The sequence below is a fragment of the Carassius carassius genome, chromosome 10 (genome assembly GCF_963082965.1).
Source record: "Carassius carassius chromosome 10, fCarCar2.1, whole genome shotgun sequence".
Taxonomy (NCBI): domain Eukaryota; kingdom Metazoa; phylum Chordata; class Actinopteri; order Cypriniformes; family Cyprinidae; genus Carassius; species Carassius carassius.
In genome coordinates this window covers 2,727,745-2,749,061 of record NC_081764.1, presented here as the reverse complement: position 1 = coordinate 2,749,061, position 21,317 = coordinate 2,727,745, and the positions used below count along the sequence as shown (strand labels likewise).

Sequence of the window (21,317 nt, the reverse complement as noted above, 5' to 3'; positions counted from 1 at the left end):
AAGGGAATATACTTCAGAGATATTTTACTCATAAGAATTTCTAAGAATGCCAATAATGGTGTCCAACGAGTTTTTGAGAAAAACCTTTATTTCATAAGGGTGTTCTCCCAGTTTTAAATTCTTATCCAATGAAAGGATACATTTTTGTGAATGTGTTTAATAAAAGATCAAAAGGATTAACAATGCAGATGAATTTTCACAGCCTTTCTTTGATCATATTTACCAAGGGTGTCAATATTTTTGGCCACGACTGTATGAAAACTGTATGTCTTTAAAAGCAAGCAAGCAGAAGTTTGTGTAATCTCTGTACGTTTAGTGTTCAAGGTTTCCTCTTAAACTGGTTTATTTTCATACGGAGCAGGACGTTAGCAGAATATACCTGAAAATAATCTCTTTGGACTCGGTGTACATTATAGAACCGCTTGAGGATTTGTGCCATTTAATACAAAATGGGTCCAAACGTTGACCTCAGCTGGAAACAATATAAAACACCACTGTTGTAGAAGGTAAAGTGACTACAATTAAGAGGAGTTCTAAGAAATGTACCTTTTGTCCTGAATGTTCATTCCCTTTACTTCAAGAACGATCATTATACTCTCTCAAATGCCATTGATCAAACAAATTCAGTAGACTTTTTGCACGGTTTTAGTCTTGTGTTTGAACATTCGATTTTAGCATATTTCTGGCTTTGATTATATTGGGAGTTATCAAGAAACATTGCAGACTGCCTTTCTAGTCAAATGTTATACAAGCAGACCACATGAAAAGATGCCAGATTTTTATTTTTATTTTCTCAAGTTACACGAAAAACAAGCTGAAAATTCCACCTAACAGTACAGAACCAAAACATCCGTCAACATAAGTGCACAATATACACAAACCTTACACAACACCCTAAGGTCTGTCAGAAATATGAAGTGAAAGCCGATAGAAGGTTAATTCCTTTTTACAAGAATCTGTGATAGTCCGAATCGCTCGCATTTTCTGAAAAATCAGACGTCACAATGCAAATGGGCAATTAAACTCTTCGACCGACTGTAAAACCAGTATGGATATTTGGCAGAGTCATTAGTGGATATCGGGTTAACCAAAGTAAACAGGTCTAATGCCCTGCATTGGTTGATCTTGCATCATGCGTGGTACAGGCATCACTTGCCTAGGTGCAGGCATCACTTGCCTAGGTGCAGGCATCACTTGCCTAGGTGCAGGCATCAGTGGCTGCATACTTGGCCCTGCAAGAAAGCCAGATGATTAACACCGATCACTATTAAGAAAAAAAACTCACATTAACTAAATAGCATTACCTGGTCCTCTAGGAATCATGCCCTGAGAAGAGACACGGGGCTGAAAAAGTGGTAGCCTGCCTGAATTCAGATGTCCACCTAAATACATGTTATTCCTTGTGAGCACTGGTGTACGATAAATATCGGCCTTTAAATAATGCACACCTCGTCAGTAAAGCCGGTTCTCTAATCAGAGGTAAATTCCATCAGGTGCGTGATTTCACAGAGCAGCTGTTCATTATCAGCGTGGATTTGCGCAGCTTGTCAGTCAACAACGGCTGTGCGTAACAGCTGCTCTGTGTGAAATCACACACCTGATGAAACTTACCGTTGATTAGAGAACCGGCTTCACTGACGAGATGCGCATTATTTAACTACCGCTATTTATCTTAGACCCCTATTTGTAAATTATGTTAATATTTATTCAATTCCTTGATGTAAAATCTCAATTTAGTGGTTGACCAACTGACTGCTGGAAAGCAGGGTGACAGATATAATGGCAATATCTAAATAATACAATTGCATACACAAAAATTCTGAATCTAAATGTGTTTATATTATCTTAAGACAAGAATTGCAGGTGACCAGGGTAAAAAACAAACTAATTTGATTTCATCGTGCTCCCAAACTGATTAATTAACATTCAGAAACTTGTTCTGAAAATTGTCAAGTTTAATTATGCAAATAAAGCATTAGCTAAAATTTGTATGTCCAGAAATCCAAACACCGAATGAAATCAGGTTCAAAATTCTTGTTTCGTTTTGTTCAGATTAGGGATATTTTTTTGTAAAATAAAAATACTGTCAAAAGACAGAAAGATCACCATGTTTTTAGTAATAGATGTAACTCAAAATCTCAAAAGACGTGAAAAATGGTGCATGAAAAAATGTTTTTGTGTAGTCAGAGTACACACAGAAATTGTTCATGCATTGTAATTAGGGCTGTAGCTATCAAATATTTTAGTAATCGGGTATTCTACCAAAAATTCCATCGATTAATCGAGTAATCGGATAAAATGTGTTTCTGCTTAATTAAAGTGCAATATTAATTATGCAAGAGAAAATAAGACCCCTGGGTCTCTTAAAATGAACAACTAAGTTTCCTTTTTTAGAAAAAAAATATTTTTATTTTTTAAATGCATAGAATGCAATGCATACATCAAAAATAAACATTTAATAATTACTACCCATTGTTTCTGTCTGTACTTGTACTGTGAACAATGACAAGAAAGTTGACAGATGAAAGTGCATTTAAGTGCCATTCAGTTGGGGTTTTAAATAAAGCATTTTCTGAGATGCACATTAAACATTAAACACATAAAACATTAGGCTAATTTATCTTTTAATTATTGAAAATTAAGCAAACTTAACTTTTTGGTAAACAAAGGGGATTTACTATGAAAAATAAAACATGGCATAAATGTTGTGTGATTAAACCTTAGTACAAAAACAAACCAAACATTATTTTTTTAATGTACATTCTGCTGAACAATAGTCTTTAATCGGACTTTTATTTTGACGGGTTGGCGTACCTTTACAGTTCTGTGTATATGATGTGATGCTAGTTTTACTCAAATCAAACAGTCAAATGCTCATGAAGTGACTGTCAGAGCAGTTCTGGAGATGTTGTTCATGTTCACGTCCTTATTTAGTTAGACAGCAGACGCTGAAATTACCGCGAGCATCACGCGCGCTTCATTATGTGTTAATAAAGGAAGACGAGCTTCTGCTCCATTCATTAACAGAGACACGCAGAACATGCAGGATTTATATTTAAATAGACTGTTCCGTCTTAATATTTACAGATATTAGTCTATATCGTGATTTGATGTAAGTGCAATGACCTATTTTTGATTAATTCATTCAAAATTTGGCGAATTCCGTGCCATTCCGCGTTAAACTAAATTCCGTTTTTATGACTGGATTACGAGATTCTCCACGGTTCCTGTATCAAATCATAGGTCCCTAATTGTGCTATGCCAGCTCTATCTTGCATGAATGGACACACGCCACGATGTTCTCTTTACGTTTGCCCGCGCCCTCAAATCAAAACACTGCTGATTCCTTGCAGTATGGGGTTTCGGACGCAGCGCTTGTGTCTCCTTCCGCTTTGTTGGAGACGTAAACGCGTTGTGTCACATAAAAAAAATCATTGCGAAAGAACCTGACGTGAGCTTTAAAATAAATCAAAAGAGGCTTCGAGGCAGAGGAATTTGCCTCGATAATTTTTTGTAATCGAGTTACTCGAGGAATCGTTTCAGCCCTAATTGTAGCTGCCAAAGGGAGTGAACATTTCAGATCTCTGAAACGTACTAATATTTGGAGGCGGTAGCAGAGATCTGCCAGGTGGAGGGGCTCCACGGGGTGGGGGGGATTTTACCCTGCTGGAAAGCGGCCGCTGAAACACAGATAAAAACGATTTTACACTTTAAAAGATCAAGAAATGAGTCAAGACAGTTTATATCAAGTATGCCTATTAACAGGGGCGCTGCCAGGAATTTTGGGCCCCATGACAAAAAAATCTAATTGGGCCCCCTCTGCGCAGCTGTTGTCACCACATCTCTAGGAACTAACTGTCCCATCAAAAGCTTTACATAACTCTAATCAAAGGCTTGCAACTGTCTTGCTGCTTGTAGTTCAATACTAGTACAATATTTACTGCTGGTGATTTGGAAATCTATGAACTTAACCTGGTCAGGAGCAGGTTTTCTTCTGTAAAACCAGAGTTTCTTTCGGTCTCCTCCCTCTTTTTAAACACTTCATTGATGCATACTGGAAAAATGCTCTTCTTACTAAGTCTTTTTTTTTTTCTTCTTTTTTTTCCCCAAGTACAAATATATATATATGATTTTTAGTGTTGATTAATTTCAATTCATGGGTCATTTCTGTTCTGCAATAACTTCTGCAAGAACTTTTACGCTTGTGTTTCTAGTGAACGATAGCAGATGTTCAGAGATTGGTTTTGGTCAAGTGCAAACTTTATTAAATAAGATTCGATTATTTACAGAATTGCAAGACATTAAACATGATAGAAATGAAGAGGTAAAGTAATCCATTGTTTATTAATGGATTACTGGTTAGCTTACATGACAAGAAAAATATTAATCTTGTTCAGTTTTGTTATTGTTTAATTGACACGGTTTGAAATGTTGATATCATACTCATTTCTGTAATGTTATCAAGCTGGATTGAATGTTTTAGAGTGAGACACAGCAGATATAAATAAATCACCAAAAACATTCCCTAGAAAACAAATTGATTAGAAAAGAAAGAAAAATGAAGAAACGCCAAGAATAGTTTTGAATATGTATTTCATGTTAAAACATCTAAAACCAAGTTAGTGAAATCATTTAAAATTCCTCTTCATGTTCAAAGTTGTGCTAATTTTTTGTAACTGTGTTGCACATCCTCAACTTCCAGACATCACAATCATCCTCACTCATTAACAACCATCGTTTGCCATTGTTTTGTCCCATTTCCGAACTCAAGATTGCCAAAGAGGCTAACTCAAGATTAATTTCACTTATGTCACATCCTGTAATGTGAACTTTGAGTATTACTTTTCAGAAATGCTGTGTCACATTTTGAATATTTCCAATTTAATTTATCAGTCCTGTCTAGGCTTGTTGAATGTTTCCTCTTAAACTGTGGTTTATTTTCATACAGAGAAGGACTTTGTGAGGGACATTACCTAAAAATAATCTTTTTGGACTCATTGGTGTACATTATAGAACTGCTTGGTGAAGATTTGGGCCATTTAAAACAAAATGGGTCCAAATGTGGTCCAGCTAAATCGAAATCAAACCAGAGGTTGATGCAATGATCTTACTGTGAAATAAGATTTAGCATATTAAGCCTATTGATCTGCCATTGAAAAACAAAGAGCTGAATTAAATATCACTTTAATAGCCACATATCACAAAGCCTAGCTGTCTAGCATCACAACGAGTGTTGTATTTTTATAGTTAGCAGGTTCTTTGACTTAATGGAAAAGAAAATGGGCATAGGTGCAGCAGTGGAACTATCAGTCGATGCATGTTATTCCTTGTGAGCACTAGTGTACGATAAATATCGGCCTTTAAATAATGCGCATCTTGTCAGTAAAGACGGTTCTCTAATCAGCGGTAAATTCCATCAAGTGCCTGATTTCACAGCTCTGTTCATTATCAGCGTGGATTTGCGCAGCTTGTCAGTCTCTGCGTGAAATCACGCACCTGATGGAATTTACCCCTGATTAGAGAACTGGCTTTACTGACGAAATGCACATTATCCACGATGTGTATCTTGCACCCCTACTTGTGAATTATGTTAATATATTTAATCAATTCGTTAATGTAAAATCTTAATTTAGTGGTTGACCAACTGACTGCTGGAAAGCAGGGTGACCGATATAATGGCAATAGGCTATCTAAACTTTATGTGGCATAGCCTACAAGACATTTCTGAATCTAAATGTTTTAATATAATGTTAAGGCAAGACATTGCAGGTGACCAGGGTAAAAAAAACAACTAATTTGATTTCACTATACTCCCAAACTGATTAATGTCAGTACATTAAGAAACTTGTTCTGAAAATTGTCAAGTCTAATTATGTAAATAAAGCATTAGCTAAAATGTGCAAGTCCAGAAATCTGAACTCAGAATGAAACAGGTTAGGATTTTAACCTGCTGGAAAGCGGCCGCTGAGACTTTACACTTTAAAAGGTCAAGAAATTAGTCAAGACAGTTTATATCAAGTATGCGTATTAAGTATAGATCCATGGAAGCCCATTTCCAAAAAAAAAAGGTAATTGGGACATTTCTTCACAATTAGTGACTCTCCTTTGCGATTCTGATTTAAAAGTATGAATTGCACAATATATAATAATAATAATAATAATTCCTTACATTTATATAGCTAGCGCTTTTCTAGGCACTCAAAGCGCTTTACAAAGTCAGGGGGTATCTCCTCATCTATGGAATTACATTTAGTTCAATAATAATGAACGTAACTTTATAAAACTGAAAGTAATTTTTTCAGAAACTATCAAACATATGCCATTACAAAAGAAGAAAAACACAATGAAAATGAAAAAAAATTGACTCAGTCGCACAAATGTAGCAGGCTCTTCAAATATGCTTCATTTTTTTACGTTTTTCAAAGATTATTTAATTTTTTTCATTTTCATTGTGTTTTTCTTCTTTTGTAATGGCATATTTTTGATAGTTTCTGAAAAAATTACATTCAGTTTTAAAAAGTTTCGTTCATTTTTATTGAAGCAAATGTAATTCCATACTCATCCACCACCAGTGTGCAGCATCCACCTGGATGATTTGCACGATATATTACGAATTTTTTTCTTCAAGCTTGTAGGGTCACATCTCTCAATTTTAACAATAAACGTTATAGAAGTTGATGAAAGCATGCACTTGCTTCAGATGCTGGCCGTTCTGTTGACAGACAAAACACAGATCTCCTCATTCGTCGGCCAAACACCTTGTTAACTCCATTTGAGCTTGTTTTTCATATAACGTTTAGTGCAAGTGTCTGATACATTACCAACACTGACGAAACAGAATTGTTTAATTACTGACTTTTCTCCCCTTTCTTTTGATTCTGGCTGTTAATTTACTTCTGAACTGCACTGTACATTCCATTTACTTCAAGAACAATCATTATACTCTCTGAATGCCACTTAACTAATAAATTCAATACTTTTTGCTCTATCTTTTTGTCTTGTGCTTGAATTGGATTCAATTAGATTTTAGCAATTCTATATTCTGTCTTTGATTATATTATTGTGAGATATCAAGATGTACATTAATGACTGTGTTTCTATTCGAATGTTATACAAGCAGACCACATGAAAACAGATTTTCAAGTTTTTAAGTTTTATTTTCACAAAATACATAAAAAAACAAAAGATGAAAAATCCACCTAACAGTACATAACCAAAACATCCATCAACGTAATAAATGCACATCATACACAAACCTCTTACGCAATACACGATGGTCTGTCAGAAATATGAAATTAAAGCCGATGGAAGATTTTACAAGAACTTGTGGTAATCCGAGTCACTCGATGAATCAACATTTTCTGAATCGCAGACATAATAAAATGCAAATGGACAATAAAACTGTCAGATCGACTGTAAAACCAGTGTGGATATTTGGCCGAGTCTTTTTTTTTTTTTTTTTATGGATATCGGGTTAGTAATCATAGCATGGTGGCTTTATCGATCAGGTCGCACCATTCCAGGTCTAATGGCCTGCATCATTGGCCGAGTGGGAGGTCGCATCATGTGTGGCCCGGGCATCATTTGCATAGGTCCACCCATCGGTGGCCGCATACCTGGACCTGAAAGAGTGACGGATGATTAATTCAGATCGCTATTAATATAAAAAATCCCTCACATTAAATAAACAGCATTACCTGGTCCTCCGGGCATCATGCCGTGAGGAGGGGGACCCATCATAGGGATCATAGGAGGACCACCCATGGGTGGAGCTGGCAGCATGCCCGGTCTTGGAGGTCCACCTGCAAGAAAAAAACAAGTTATTCCTTGTAAATTTTGTTAATCATATAATTTAATCAATTCATTAAAGTAAAATCACAATTTATTGGTTGACCAATATGGGGTTCTCAATGACTGACTGCTAGAAAGCAGGGTGACTGATATAATGGAAATCTCTAAATATTAAAATTTTATGTGGCATATGCAACATTTCTGAATCTAAATGTGTTAATATAATGTTAAGACAAGACATTGCAGGTGACCAGGGTAAAAAACCAACTAATATGATTTCATCGTGCTTCCAAACTGATAATGTCAGTACATTCAGAAACTTGTTCTGAAAATTGTCAAGTCTAATTATGCAAATAAAGCATTAGCTAAGATTTTAGTACATTTCAAGTCCAGAAATCCAAACACCGAATGAAGTCAGGTTCAAAATTATTGTTTCATTTTGTTCAGATTTTTTTTTTTAATAAAATAAAAATAGTCAAAAGTCAGAAAAAACTCAAAAGACGTGAAAAATGGTGCATGAAAAAATCTTTTTCTGTATTCAGAGTATACACAGAATGTTCATATGCATTGTAACCACCAAAGGGAGTGAACATTTCAGATCTCTGAAACGTACTAATATTTGGATGCGGTAGCAGAGATCCGCCAGGTGGAGGGGCTCCTGGGAACGGGGTGGGAGGGATTTTACCCTGCTGGAAAGCAGCCGCTGAAACAGATAAAAACGATTTTACACTTTAAAAGATCAAGAAATGAGTCAAGACAGTTAATATCAAGTATGCCTATTAAGTATAGATCCATGGAAGCACATTATCAATAAAAAAAGGTAACTGTGAAATTTATTCATAATTAGTGACTCTCCTTTGCAATTCTGATATAAAAGTACGAATTGCACGATATATTAAGAATTCTTTGCTCAAGCTTGAACTTTTTCTCAGAATTGTGAGAAAATCAGAATTATAGAATAAAAAGTCAGAATTATGAGTATATAGAATCGCAAATAAATAAAGTCCCAATTAACTTTTTATTACATTTTTCATCAATTAGCAAATTTTTTTAACTATGAGGCAAAAACAGACCTCCATACATCCATCAGATAAAAGGGTCTTTGTAAACATGGAAGAGCATTCTGGTCACTCACTTGTTTTGTCGATGAGATTCTGAGCCTGCTCCTCCATCCATTTCTGATAATAATCTTTAACATTTTCTTTATGTTTCCGTCCGCTGCAGTGTGTCTTTCTGACTGATGGCTGCAGAGATTAAACACACAAATAATGAACATTTCCACAGATGACAATGTCATGTTACACAGCTTTAATTATAGAAAAAGTTGAAATAATTTTACCGAATCATGTGTCAGGTATGTGTCACAATAATCACAATAAAACCTGAAAGGGACAAAAACAACACACTGTTATAAGTACTGCAATACAGTAAAAAGTACAGTATAAATCTCATAGTTTTACCATGGCACTAGTGTTCCTGTGCAATCTTTATCGTTAAAAAACAATCTTTATGGTTTGCTACAGCCAGCCAGCCAGCCAGCCACACACACACACACACACACACACACACACACACACACACACACACACACATACACATACACTATATATATATATATATATATATATATATATATATATATATAATAACTAGCAGACTAGATTAAACATTTTGAATGCCGACTTAGCTTAGAGCTAGCACTTGTCTGAGAAACGCGGTTGTATTTGAAATTTGGTTTTATAAAATTCCTAAATGTATGTCAGATACAGTACTTAATCTTTCACGACTAAAGGGTGTCAGTTTGTTCTGTATATTTCCCCTGACTGTAGAAAATAAACATAAAGAAAGACTCACTTCGGCATCTTCTCAACGGAACAGCGCGGGGCGAACACCACCGGAAGTAGAAGATGAGAATCCTTTTACGTCTTTGTTTGGGTTTGGAGCGGTTTGGAGCCACTTGCGCCGCCTCGTGTTTGGGCGGGAATTCACACGGTCACGTGTGACACCAAAATCAAAACAAGGTTAGGGTTTCATTCATTATGGTGTAAGTAAAGCACATTTCCTCTAACATATTTAAGTTGAATGCCTCCTGGAGTATAAAGCATTCTCACATCTGTACAATGACGATAAAGTGCTTTGATCTTGATTAATTCTCATTAATGAAATTTAAAAAAATGATGTACATCAAGGTAGTATTTGCTTACTGTATTAAAATTTGTTAAAAACAAAAAAATAAATCGCTCATCAAGAACAATGAAAATAATGTTAATTTGCTTCAGTCATAAAAGGCTTAATCGTCCTTTTTTTGTCATTTTCTTGACCACCTATCACCTATTTTTTAAGGATAACTATTAACACTTATTTACGCAAATAAGTCTCTTTGCAGAATGTAGTTTTATTCTGACAAAAAAACTTTTGAGAAAATAACATCTTAAAGCTTTTAAAGCAGTTTTATTCCACATGTGTGAGAAACCACACAGCTGTCATGAGATGTTTCGCTGTGCAGCTTTAATGTTCCATGTTGAGTCATTCAAAGATTGAAAGTCTCACCAAAAAGCATCTGCAACACAGCTAGATGTCAAACTGGTTGCATCACCTTTTGCACTTTCCAAGTTTATATTTTGAGCCTGAATCATGATAAATAAAATTAAGCCTTATAAAGATATATATATATATATATATATTAATCGTCAGTATTATGTGGTCTTAAAGTGTTTCAGAAACAGGATGTTGCATGGTTAACAGAAAATATACACTTTTTAGGAAGCCAAAGCTCACACTTTTGAAAAACAGAGATTTACAGATATTGCAGTATCTGATTTATTGCAGAGTAAGTGCAAAAATCTAGTTGATTTGCCTCATAACTTCACTAAAATTCACATATATCACTCAGTTACTCATTGCAAACTGATTGTGTCTGACGGTCATGTGACGGTCAAAATCAGAAGCAAAATACATTAGTAAGTAAACCGACATTAATTGCAACCCATTTTACTTCCTTAATGTGAGATTTCTGAGAGAAATTAAATTTCTGAGGACATTCAATTACACAATAAAAAAAACCTCTTAGTAGGCAGAAACATTTAACTTTGTGCTTTGGAATAACATGCTCAATAACAGGAACATTGCATCAAGAAATCGATCAGTGTCAGGTTTGATTTCATGTTGACTTAAAACTCAATTAATAAACTACATTTGAGGTCAATGAAATACTGTCACTGGTAATTGTAAAAGAATGACCTGATAAAACATTAAAACCACAATTCTTTCCAAAGCAATAGGAACCATTATCTAAGTATTCAGGATTACGTTGCATTTTATTTAGAGAAAGATTTACATATATGATGTTTTTGTAATTTTAAAACAGACCATGACAAATGTCATATTTTCAGTAGCCATCCATGAATGATGAAGAATTGGTCCTAAATAAGAATAATTACAATAGTCTTTTTTGAAAATGATGCTGATTGAGGGAAGTCATAGGATCATCATGCGATGCAGCATGAAACCCATGTTGCACATCTCAACGTCATCCAGATTAAATACAGTGATGTGACCAAAACATCACAGAACAACCAAGTCACTTCTGGTCATCTTCCCAGAAAACCACCGCAGTGTTAGTCAACAGGCCAGACCTCGTACACACCAGCTGTTGCACATCTGTCTCCAAACAGTCCTCATAGGTTGGATTTAGGTGACGTGTTGACAGGGATGGCTCTGAGCTCTGTCCGCATGCACAAGTACTCGCCGATGACCGCCATGAGGGCCATGCAGGCCACGTTAACCAACCACCATGACAGGGCGGCTGGAAGATGGGCGTTATAGATCCAGCAGCCAATCATGTGAAAGAAATGCACCGTCACTGTGAAGTCCAGACACTGCTTTCCCCGTCGGATGAAAAACCACAGGCCAAGAGCGCTGAGAAAGACACACATAAACAAAAATGACTAGAAAAATCTGAGATAAATTATTGGAATAAAATGCCATTAAAGGGTTAGTTCACCCAAAAATGAAATTTTTGTCATGACTCACCTTCATGTCATTCCAAACCTGTGAGACCTCCTTTTTATCTTCGGAACACAGTTTAAAATATTTTACATTTAGTCCGAAAGCTTTCGGTCCATCCATTGAAAATCTATGTACGGTATACTGTCCATGTTGACATATTGACCCTCTGATGCAGAGATGGGACCAAGTCACACATGTGCAAGTCTCAAGTAAGTCTCAAGTCTTAACCTTCAAGTCTCAAGTAAGTCCCAAGTATTTTTTTCTTGGGCAAGTCAAGTCAAGTCAAGTCACAAGTTATGTCAAGTCAAGTCAAGTCCTGTAGTAAGTCAAGTCAAGTCCAAGTCAAGTCACCTTATTATTGTAATTTTACCTGCAGAATCTGATCTTAATAAAGTTAAAAGACAAGATATAAGTAACAGTAAATTAAAATAATTTGAATTTGCATTGTAAATACTCATGTTCAGTAAAATACATCATGGAATCAAACAAAATTGTAACTTCATAAAATTATTTATTTTTCACTTCTGCCAACAGAAATGTTTTACATTTTCAACATTGAGACCATAAAACAAATAACAGCTAAACATCCAACAGACTCCTCTCTGAACACCCCCCTCTCTCTCTCTCTCTCAAACGACGTGACATGACATTCGGCCAAGTATGGTGACCCATACTCAGAATTCGTGCTCTGCATTTAACCCATCCGAAGTGCACACACACAGAGCAGTGAACACACACACACACACTATATACACACACCCAGAGCAGTGGGCAGCCATTTATGCTGCGGCCCCGGGGAGCAGTTGGGGGTTCGATGCCTTGCTCATGGGCACCTAAGTCATGGTATTGAAGGTGGAGAGAGACCTTTACATGCACGAACCCACAATTCCTGCCGCCCCGAGACTCGAACTCACAACCCTTCGATTGCAAGTCCGACTCTCTAACCATTAGGCCACGACTTCCCCTAAAACACAGTTTACATACAACATTAAACTTTCTTACATTTCTCCTCTCTCTCTCTCTCTCTCTCTCTCTCAAGTTCAAGTTGCTTTATTGGCATGACATTTGAGTTACAGTATCGCGGTGAGACACGCTCGACGCCTCAGGGGCGCAACTGTCCGAGCGCTTTGCAAACAAGCAGAAAACGGCGCAACTAGCGATTTCCACGCGTTTTTAGGCGCGAATTATTGACGACATAAGCGATGACCCTCGGTACCCCTCAAGCTGAGATGTTGATGTGATGTGATATCTGATCTAAGTGGGTGTGGTCTGCGTAAGGTAGAGAGGGCATGACTGATGATAGTGTCCTGGTCCAGTCATGACAACGCGATTCTCAGCCTGCGCTCAAGCTGAGTAATCAATTTTATTAAAAAAAAAAAATAATTTATATATTTTATATTCAAACTGAAAACATAATGTGATTAACACTCAAGTCATTGTGTCTCAAGTCAAGTCAAGTCCCGAGTCTTTAACTTCCAAGTCCGAGTCAAGTCTCAAGTATTTTATTTTTTGTCAAGTCAAGTCACAAGTCATAAAAATAGCGACTCGAGTCCAAGTCACCAAGTCACAAGTCCCCATGTCTGCTCTGATGTCACATGGACTACTTTGATGATGTTTTTAGTTCCTTTCTGGACATGGACAGAATACTGTACATACATTTTCAATGGAGGGACAAAAAGCTCTCGGACTAAATATAAAATATCTTAAACTGTGTTCCGAAGATGAATGGAGGTCTTAGGGGTTTGGAATGACATGAGGGTGAGTCATTAATGACATAATTTTCATTTTTGGGTGAACTAAACCTTTAATATAAACTTACGATGTGAGAGAATTCAGAATGAATGCCATCATAGACAAGCGACCCTGTGTTGTTGAAAAGCCAAGAACCTTGACAGAAAGTCACCTAATTATTTGTAAGTCTAGGTTGACAATACTGATTTCAATTACCTTTATTCTGACCCCTATTTTGGACAGTTACCTACCTCGTAATTAAATACCTGGTCGAGTGATCTACTGGTATGGACCAAACCATCAACACCAGCCAACCACAGACCCAAGAAGCTGTAGTAGATGCACTGCATGAGAATAATCTGGGAGATGATGAGGATCGGATCCCAGACGTAGCTGCGGAAATGACTACCCATCTCGCAATTGATGATTGGGACAGACACACGTCCCCAAACCGGCTCGATGGGAAGGTTAACAGCAGCCCCAAGATTTGAGTCTCAACCTGGCAATGACAGAATAATAGAGTTCAATTTGTTCGTCAGTCCACCAGCAAGAGTACCACAATGTATATATATATAATGCATAATGTACCGTGGTACTTCTAGGAAAAGCATGCATTATTTGTTAATAACCACGAAAATGTAGATAAGTATACCAACACAGATAACACGAAATAAATTTTAGTGAAACTAAATAACTATCGCTGTTCAGTATTATTAGACAATATACGCACTAGTTAGCATTCACACAAACTAAAGTCAAGAATAGTAATATGTTATCTTTAGAATTTAACAATTATATAAACAAATATCACCGTGATGTTATTTTATACATGTAAACAAACAAATAAATCTAAAATACCGCGGCGAACAGGCTGTTTGTTAGCATTAGCTAGCTAACCAGCGACTTTGTTGACATCCGTCTTTGAGTATTATAATGCTTTGAAAACACGAACCCCGAATAAGACACATCCGTAGTGTGATACTGAGGTCGACGAGGCCGCTGTCAGATCGAGATTATAGGTGACGCTTTATTTTAAGGCTAATAATATTATTTTCAACCGGATGCGAAACTTAGAGGCGCTGTTGGGAGCGTGACGTCATAACCTGCACGTGTCCCGCGCCACTTCAAGCGTCACCGATCACCGCAAACCAGATAACTCTCGATTGAAATAACTGTACAAATTACTCAATTTTGAACTGTGATACTAGCACCTTGAGAATTAATGTATGCCATTAATTGATATTGTTATTCGATTTCATTTTATTTCACTTACCAGCTTCACATATTTTATAATTTCATAGTCTGTGGAACTATAATATAAGGCCTAATTCAGTGTCAAAATTCAATATTATTTAAAATTTGAAATCAAAAACTGAATTTTGCCTCTAAAAGCCTTGCCTCAGAAAGTTAATATAAAGGTGAAATTGTCATACCCGTGTTTGCTAATGTGTTATGAGTGGTTGCTAGGTTTTTGCTTAGGTCAAATCAAGTCACCTTTATTTAAATAGCGCTTTAAACAAAATACATTGCGTCAAAGCAACTGAACAACATTCATTAGGAAAACAGTGTGTCAATAATGCAAAATGATAGTTAAAGGCAGTTCATCATTGAATTCAGTGATGTCATCTCTTTTCAGTTAATGTGAGCTGCATGGTTGCTAAGAAGTAGGTAGGTGGTTTCTAAGTTGTTTTGAGGGTTGCTAGGCTGTTTATAGTCAATTTATAGTTATAGTGATTTTATATTTGTCAAGCAAACATAATTAACGTTTCAAGATTTCATAAAGATACACTGGCCCTGTTGTGTTCTTGCCGTTGACGTGGTATATTTTTATAGGTTTTTCCAGCGTTTACTAACTGGAATGGTGAAAGTCACAGTTGTCAGTCACTTCTTCATCATAATTTGCTGTCAGTGTGTCTGTAACATATCTCACATTTGACCAGAGCTTCCTTTTGTTTTGCTAATCTATAGAAATAGCATTCACACTGCGGTCAATCAGTTGGTTTGTCACCTGAATGAAGAACAAGACATGCTGAGTCTGAGATATAAACCCTGTGGCCTTTCTAGTACACTGGAGGCACCTCAGTAAACATATATATATATATATACATTATATACATTATATATTATATTATATATATATATACATTATCCTAAATTCATTTTCATATCTATCTTGATGCTTTACCAATTTGCATACAGTTTATTGGAAAAATGGCACAGCCATGCAGGTCATATTAAATGCAAATTCTTACTATATCTTTACTATTATACATTTCTAGTATCTAACTTTAATTTCAGTTAGGCTGTGTGTTATGTGAATTTGCTGTTATCATAGTTTGTTAGCTACATCTATTGGAATTTTTATTGTAATACAAAAACAATCTTTAACGCATGTACTGTACAAGTAAAAAAAAGGTGTATGCTGGAAAAAGAAAATTAAGCATACTTTTAGGAATATTAAGCTCAATATTAATTCTCATTAAAGGAGCTATGTGGAGGTTTTTACTTAAAAAAAAGCTTTAAGATCTTTAAGAGTTTTCATTTGTACATGTATGAGCCAACCATGATGTAAAAAAAAGAATGACACCTCGACTGTCCACCACGGTTGCCTCTATCAGCCTGTAGGCTCAATTGTGTGTGGAGGAGTCGGCCCCGAATTGGCGCGAAAATTCACAAAATGTGACGTCATGCACGTCTACTTGGGCTTACAACCGTACGGCACGCCAGCCATTGTAGTAAGCAGCGGCAATAGTGTTTTCAAATGGACTCTGCGGATAGAAAGAAGCGACCAGCCTCCAGCACAATTCAGACACCCACGGACACTCCTCGTAAGTAAAAAAAAAAAGAGCGTGCGCACTGAGAACGAGCGTGAGACTGGCTGCAGTTCCTCTAACGGCCACTGGTGTCAGTAACGGTTAGAAATTTCAGAACCTACGCAATGCTCCTTTAATGTACTGTGAAAAAAAATATTTTATGTTGTACCACCTTTAAATGATGTTGATGTAATAGGTTATAAAAAATATTGTAAAAGGATTATTCTCATTCTTGAAATCTAAAGAATCATCTTTAACAATATTGACATCCAGACTTTAAAGCTGTGGGTTGCCAGGTTATGCTATCCAGTTGCTAAGGTGTTTTGTGTGTGTGTGTGTGTGTGTGTGTGTGTTTAGTTTTTTGTTGTTGTTGTTGTTTAGTTTTTTTTTGCATGATGTGAGGTGGTTGCTAGGTAGATGCTTACAGGTTTTTGTGTCAATCACTATTGTTGCCAAACAGGTTTCCTGAAGACTGGCCTTTCTACTGTTTTAAAAAGATATTTGTAATGAGCACAATTAACAACGGAAGGTGAAAAGCCTTGCACTGTTAGCTGATGAGTTAATTTATCCGTGTTTTAATAATCCTCTTGCCATAGAGATTTTTAGATGGATGTCGAAGCTTTTGGTCAGGTAGAATCTGAAATATCTGACCCACTTTGTTTGCTGGCTTCTAAGGCTGCAATATGCTGTTTTTCTGCTCTGGCAACCCAGGATGTCAAAATACTATTGATTAAATGGGCTGTGGGCGGAGTCACATATTCCATTCCAACATATAATGCACATTTTCAAATTACTGTAGAATAACATGGCTTATCGAAGTTAACTTAGTATATTTCCTAAATATCTATGAATATATTATCGTGTTTTAAGCTTTGGTATGGTAAAAAAAAATTACATACAGCACCTTTAATAAATGTAAATTCTTCAATGCATGATATAGATTTTTAATTGAAGAAATTAACACTCACATGTGCAAACAAATCTGTCCATAGTTGAACTCACAGTAGTAAATTCACTTTACAGTTACATTGCTTTTACATTCAATATTTCAGTACAAAAAAAAACAACAACAACAACAACAACAACTATGTCTTATTCACATATTCTAACTTAACCTGGTGCGGTATAGCATTGCACTTAGAATTTTTAATTCAAGTAATTCTGTCAAGTGCAAACACGCCTCCTTGCTATGCAAATAAGGCGTATTGTTGAATGTTCACAATATCGCTGGAAGAGCGATGTTTGTGTACATTTTGGAGACATTGTGGCAGCAGTAATTCATCAGATTAGTGATTAGATTAGACTAGTGCACTTTCTGTATTTTAAAGAGCTGATTCAGGTGCATGAACTGCAGAAAAGGCAGATTGTAGTAGTTTGCTGCAACCTCCACTATGTAGAGAAATGCGTTTTTTGGGTATATTTGTGTTGTTTCCTGATTTGCATAGTTCGTTTTGCCAGTCAGTTGCTACAACCCAGACAGCGCATGAAAGTCTGTTCCATATTTTCAATGCCATTAGACAGTTATTTCAGGCACCCAAAACCACGTCTAAATAGGGAACTTAAATGGGGAAATCAACAAAATCAGACATGAACAGTCCATAAATGTTGTTTCTTATGATCAAATAGCGTTAAAAAGCTTATATTTCAGGCTGGACCAGCCAAATCGCATATGCAATCCTACGTGCATTTCTAAAAATGCTGACTGTTTCTATTACATCTGCGGCTCCTGATGGCAACTGCAGTAATGCAATGACTTTACTAACCGCTGACTGGTTCTTTTATTTAGAAAGCGGGACTTATTACACCATATTGCAGGTTGCATTGGATTCTTTGTATATCTAAAGTTTTCAGTCTTAGTTGCTACTGAACTTGGGTTTTCTCTGTGATGGGTCCAGGATCATGCTGGCTCAGGTTGGCTGATGGGGTTTTACAGAGCATGAATCGCTGGATGATTTGAATCAGTGTATCACGGAAGCGCTGGATGCGGAAGGCATATACCACCGGGTTGAGTGCAGAGTTGACGTGTGACATGAAGATGCCAAAGTAAAAAGCACCCTTGGGCACATTGCATGTGGGGCAAAAAAACACAATACAGTTCATAATATGCAGTGGTAGCCAGCAGAGTGCGAACAAAAACAGAACTAGTGCCAACGACTTTGCAAGTTTCAGCTCTTTATGGTAGTACTTGCTTGAGTCGCAAGTGGCCTCAGCTCGACGGTTGAGCTGGCGGCAGATCACACGGAAGATCTCGGCGTACAGGCCGATCATGATGGTCAGGGGCACCACCACCCAAACAAAGAAGTTGAAGTAGACCATATAATCCATGCACATGACGTTGGTGAACTGGCATTTGATGGCCGTCGTGCTCACATTCATGGGTGGGGTGCGGTGCCAGCCAGCCATTGGCACTAAACCAGTCAGAAATGAGATGAGCCAGCACAAACCCACAGCTACCCACGCCCGTCTCTGCGTAACAGTGATGTTATACCTGTTAAAACAATACAAAGACAATGACATAAAACACTTTTTAAAACCAATGATAACCACAAGCGATAATGCAAGTGCAATTCTATATAATGCACACTGCTAATTTTAGAAATATCATGGATTAGTACATTTCGAAAGGTCTTAGTTCACCCAAACAGTTGACGGTAGCCATTGACTTCCATAGTATGAAAAAAAAAACTTATGGAACTCAATGGCTACCAACATTCTTCAAAATTTCTTTTTTTGTGTGTTCAACAGAAGAAATGTAAAGGATGACAGAATTGTCAGTTTGGGTGAATTATCCCTTTAACAAGTTTTCGAACAAGTACTATAGTACTAAGCAACTAGATTCTTTGAATGAAATGTTATTGTCGTTGGTTGCTATGCAGTTGCTAATGGGTTTTAAGTGGTTTTACTGCGTTGCTAAGTGGTTTCAAGAGTGTTCAGGTAATTGCTCACTGATCTCTATGATATTCTTTTTTCCAGATATGGCTAGACTGTGGGATATTTTACCATTGTTTTATCATCCTCCAGGCAAAAATGTAAGTCTAAATATTTTATTTTATTTTATTTAAGTTTGTAGTAAAAATGGTAATGAGTCACACTTTCCTTAGGCAGTATAAGTACATTTTCTAAATCTCTTTATTTATAAGATATACATTTTAAAATATTTTAATATATTCAATTCACCATTCACCACAATCATATGACTTCAAACATCGAGCAAATGAGTGGTTAGGGACGCTTCCAAAATACTATCAAACCAGTGATCATTCCCTTTGACAGACTGCAGGGGTTTCATTTAGTTAAAAGCCTTGCATTACACTAGCCCATTGATTTGCATTGAAGAAAGCTATGAATATATTGCTGTCATGCTGTCTGGCCAATAGATATGATAAAAAAAGCTGATGCATTAAAGTGTTATCTCTATCAGACAAATGCGAATGTATAAAATCCAAAAAGATATGACTTCTTTTTTGGTGCTAAATGAGCCATTCTCAAAGCTAAATAGCTTGGTGAACAATAATTATTAATAAACAAAACCATTTATTATACAGTGCATTACAGTTTTTTTAATCACAATCCTATTGCAATAATGCTCTACAATACATTACTGCTTTGTGTCATGCAAAAGTCATTTCAAAAGTTATTTCATTGCAGCTAAGCTTGCAAAATGCTTCAGCATTTTTTTATGCGCCCAAAATAGTCAGTAAGTCAGTAAACTAAATTTGTCTTTTGCAATTTATCTTTTTCTGTTTTACTTAATCAGTACTAATCATTTTGCACTAATAGACATACGTTTGTAAAAAATATTTTTTCTCAAATAAAGCAAAGATAGTTGAAGTATGCTTTACAAGAAAATATTATTTTAACCTTTGTACTTAAAATTCACGTTTAATTCAGTATGTTACTTTGTGTGTTTACTGTACTGTTTTTTTTTCTGTGATTGTGAAATTCACTGGAAATTTCTCAGTGAGAGTTGTTTTAGTTATGAAACATGCTGAATACATTCCTGGTGCATCGCCCTAAGAAATACCAACAAATGTACACCGTGACATTTTAATTTGAATGTTTCAATAATTTCACAACACTTTTTCATGTTCACTGATTTCTGATGTCAGGTAATGATCACACGGCATGCAACTAAACAGAAAATTTTGAATCTTTATTCAGTGTTTCAGACTCACCTGGTGGGGATTTTGACACGTAGGAAGCGGTCAACGGCGATGGCCAGCAGCGACAATATGGAGCTTTGGGTTATGATGATGATGAGGCAGGAAATGAAGAGGCAGTTGTAAAACAGTGTGCTGAGACCCAAGCTGAGGACCACCGCTAGTGGAATGACAAAAACGCCGACCGCAATATCAGCCAGTGCCAGAGAAACAATAAAACAGAAAGTTGGGTCTCTGAGAGTCTGGTTCATGTAAACCACCAGGACCACCAGCACATTCCCAAGCACCGACGCCAGAGCAATAGTGAATTCGATAGAGATGTACATCAGGTCCACCTTCTCCCAACTCTCAGTTACTCTGAGTGAAGACATCTTCACTATCTGTAGAAGTGGTTCCTCTCACACCATGGCACTGGTTCTCTAATGATGTCCTCAGATGCAGGTATGTGATGTCTTTCATACAAGTAGTAGTTTGAACTGTCCTGACTAGTCAATAAATGCCACAAAAAGCAGTTCTGTGTGGTCTGCTGTTACTTTGAGTCGTGTTGTATCTTGTTCTGTTCATCTTCAGGAACTCCTGCTTCTCCCTCTTCTGTTGCGTAGGCTCTGCTGGCTGGGAAGGGAGGGGTGGTTCATTTTCTGCAGTATTATTCTCTTGCCCACGGCTCACCTCGCTCACTGTTTCTCTCTCACTTTCTCTCTTTTTGCACACTTTCCATACCTCAAACACCACTGTTATTCAGAATTCAACTAAGTATGATTTTAAATTCCAGTTCAACTTTTGAATTTGAATTAGTGGCAAACAGGATACAAAA

At 36.6% G+C, this 21,317-nt stretch overlaps 3 protein-coding genes across 4 annotated transcripts; all 3 read right to left on the bottom strand.

Annotated features, from left to right (window-relative positions):
* Nucleotides 1-7,136: 7,136 nt before the first annotated feature.
* LOC132151522 (U1 small nuclear ribonucleoprotein C-like) lies at nt 7,137-9,745 on the bottom strand. The gene is made up of 6 exons (XM_059559677.1): nt 9,646-9,745; nt 9,131-9,173; nt 8,927-9,035; nt 8,405-8,494; nt 7,698-7,802; nt 7,137-7,622 (listed from the first exon to the last, which is right to left on the bottom strand). Exons 1-6 carry the CDS (start codon nt 9,651-9,653, stop codon nt 7,498-7,500), a joined length of 480 nt encoding a protein of 159 aa, XP_059415660.1. The 5' UTR covers nt 9,654-9,745; the 3' UTR covers nt 7,137-7,497.
* A 1,344-nt stretch (nt 9,746-11,089) lies between these two features.
* On the bottom strand, nt 11,090-14,656 carry sys1 (SYS1 golgi trafficking protein). Of its 2 annotated transcripts, none has more exons than XM_059559676.1 (4): nt 14,389-14,656; nt 13,782-14,029; nt 13,619-13,686; nt 11,090-11,709 (listed from the first exon to the last, which is right to left on the bottom strand). In XM_059559676.1, exons 2-4 carry the CDS (start codon nt 13,941-13,943, stop codon nt 11,469-11,471), a joined length of 471 nt encoding a protein of 156 aa, XP_059415659.1. In that variant the 5' UTR covers nt 13,944-14,029; nt 14,389-14,656; the 3' UTR covers nt 11,090-11,468. The 2 variants fall into 2 exon arrangements, with proteins under 2 accessions (XP_059415659.1, XP_059415658.1); XM_059559675.1 differs by having other exon boundaries at nt 14,483-14,655.
* Nucleotides 14,657-17,745: 3,089 nt separating this feature from the next.
* On the bottom strand, nt 17,746-21,137 carry LOC132151218 (adenosine receptor A1-like). Its single transcript, XM_059559326.1, has 2 exons — nt 20,519-21,137; nt 17,746-18,831 (listed from the first exon to the last, which is right to left on the bottom strand). Exons 1-2 carry the CDS (start codon nt 20,872-20,874, stop codon nt 18,204-18,206), a joined length of 984 nt encoding a protein of 327 aa, XP_059415309.1. The 5' UTR covers nt 20,875-21,137; the 3' UTR covers nt 17,746-18,203.
* Between the last annotated feature and the right edge of the window lie 180 nt (nt 21,138-21,317).

Coding starts and splice junctions, on each gene's coding strand:
- LOC132151522 (XM_059559677.1), bottom strand. Junction 9,036..9,130: donor CATACCTGACACATGATTCG/GTAAAATTATTT, acceptor TAATCTCTGCAG/CCATCAGTCAGAAAGACACA. Junction 7,623..7,697: donor CATGATGCCCGGAGGACCAG/GTAATGCTGTTT, acceptor TCACTCTTTCAG/GTCCAGGTATGCGGCCACCG.
- sys1 (XM_059559676.1), bottom strand. CDS start 13,943: ATGGGTAGTCATTTCCGCAGCTACGTCTGGGATCCGATCCTCATCATC. Junction 13,687..13,781: donor ACCAGGTATTTAATTACGAG/GTAGGTAACTGT, acceptor CTTTCTGTCAAG/GTTCTTGGCTTTTCAACAAC. Junction 11,710..13,618: donor ATTCTGAATTCTCTCACATC/GTAAGTTTATAT, acceptor TGTCTTTCTCAG/CGCTCTTGGCCTGTGGTTTT.
- LOC132151218 (XM_059559326.1), bottom strand. CDS start 20,874: ATGTCTTCACTCAGAGTAACTGAGAGTTGGGAGAAGGTGGACCTGATG. Junction 18,832..20,518: donor CGTGTCAAAATCCCCACCAG/GTGAGTCTGAAA, acceptor TTGTTTTAACAG/GTATAACATCACTGTTACGC.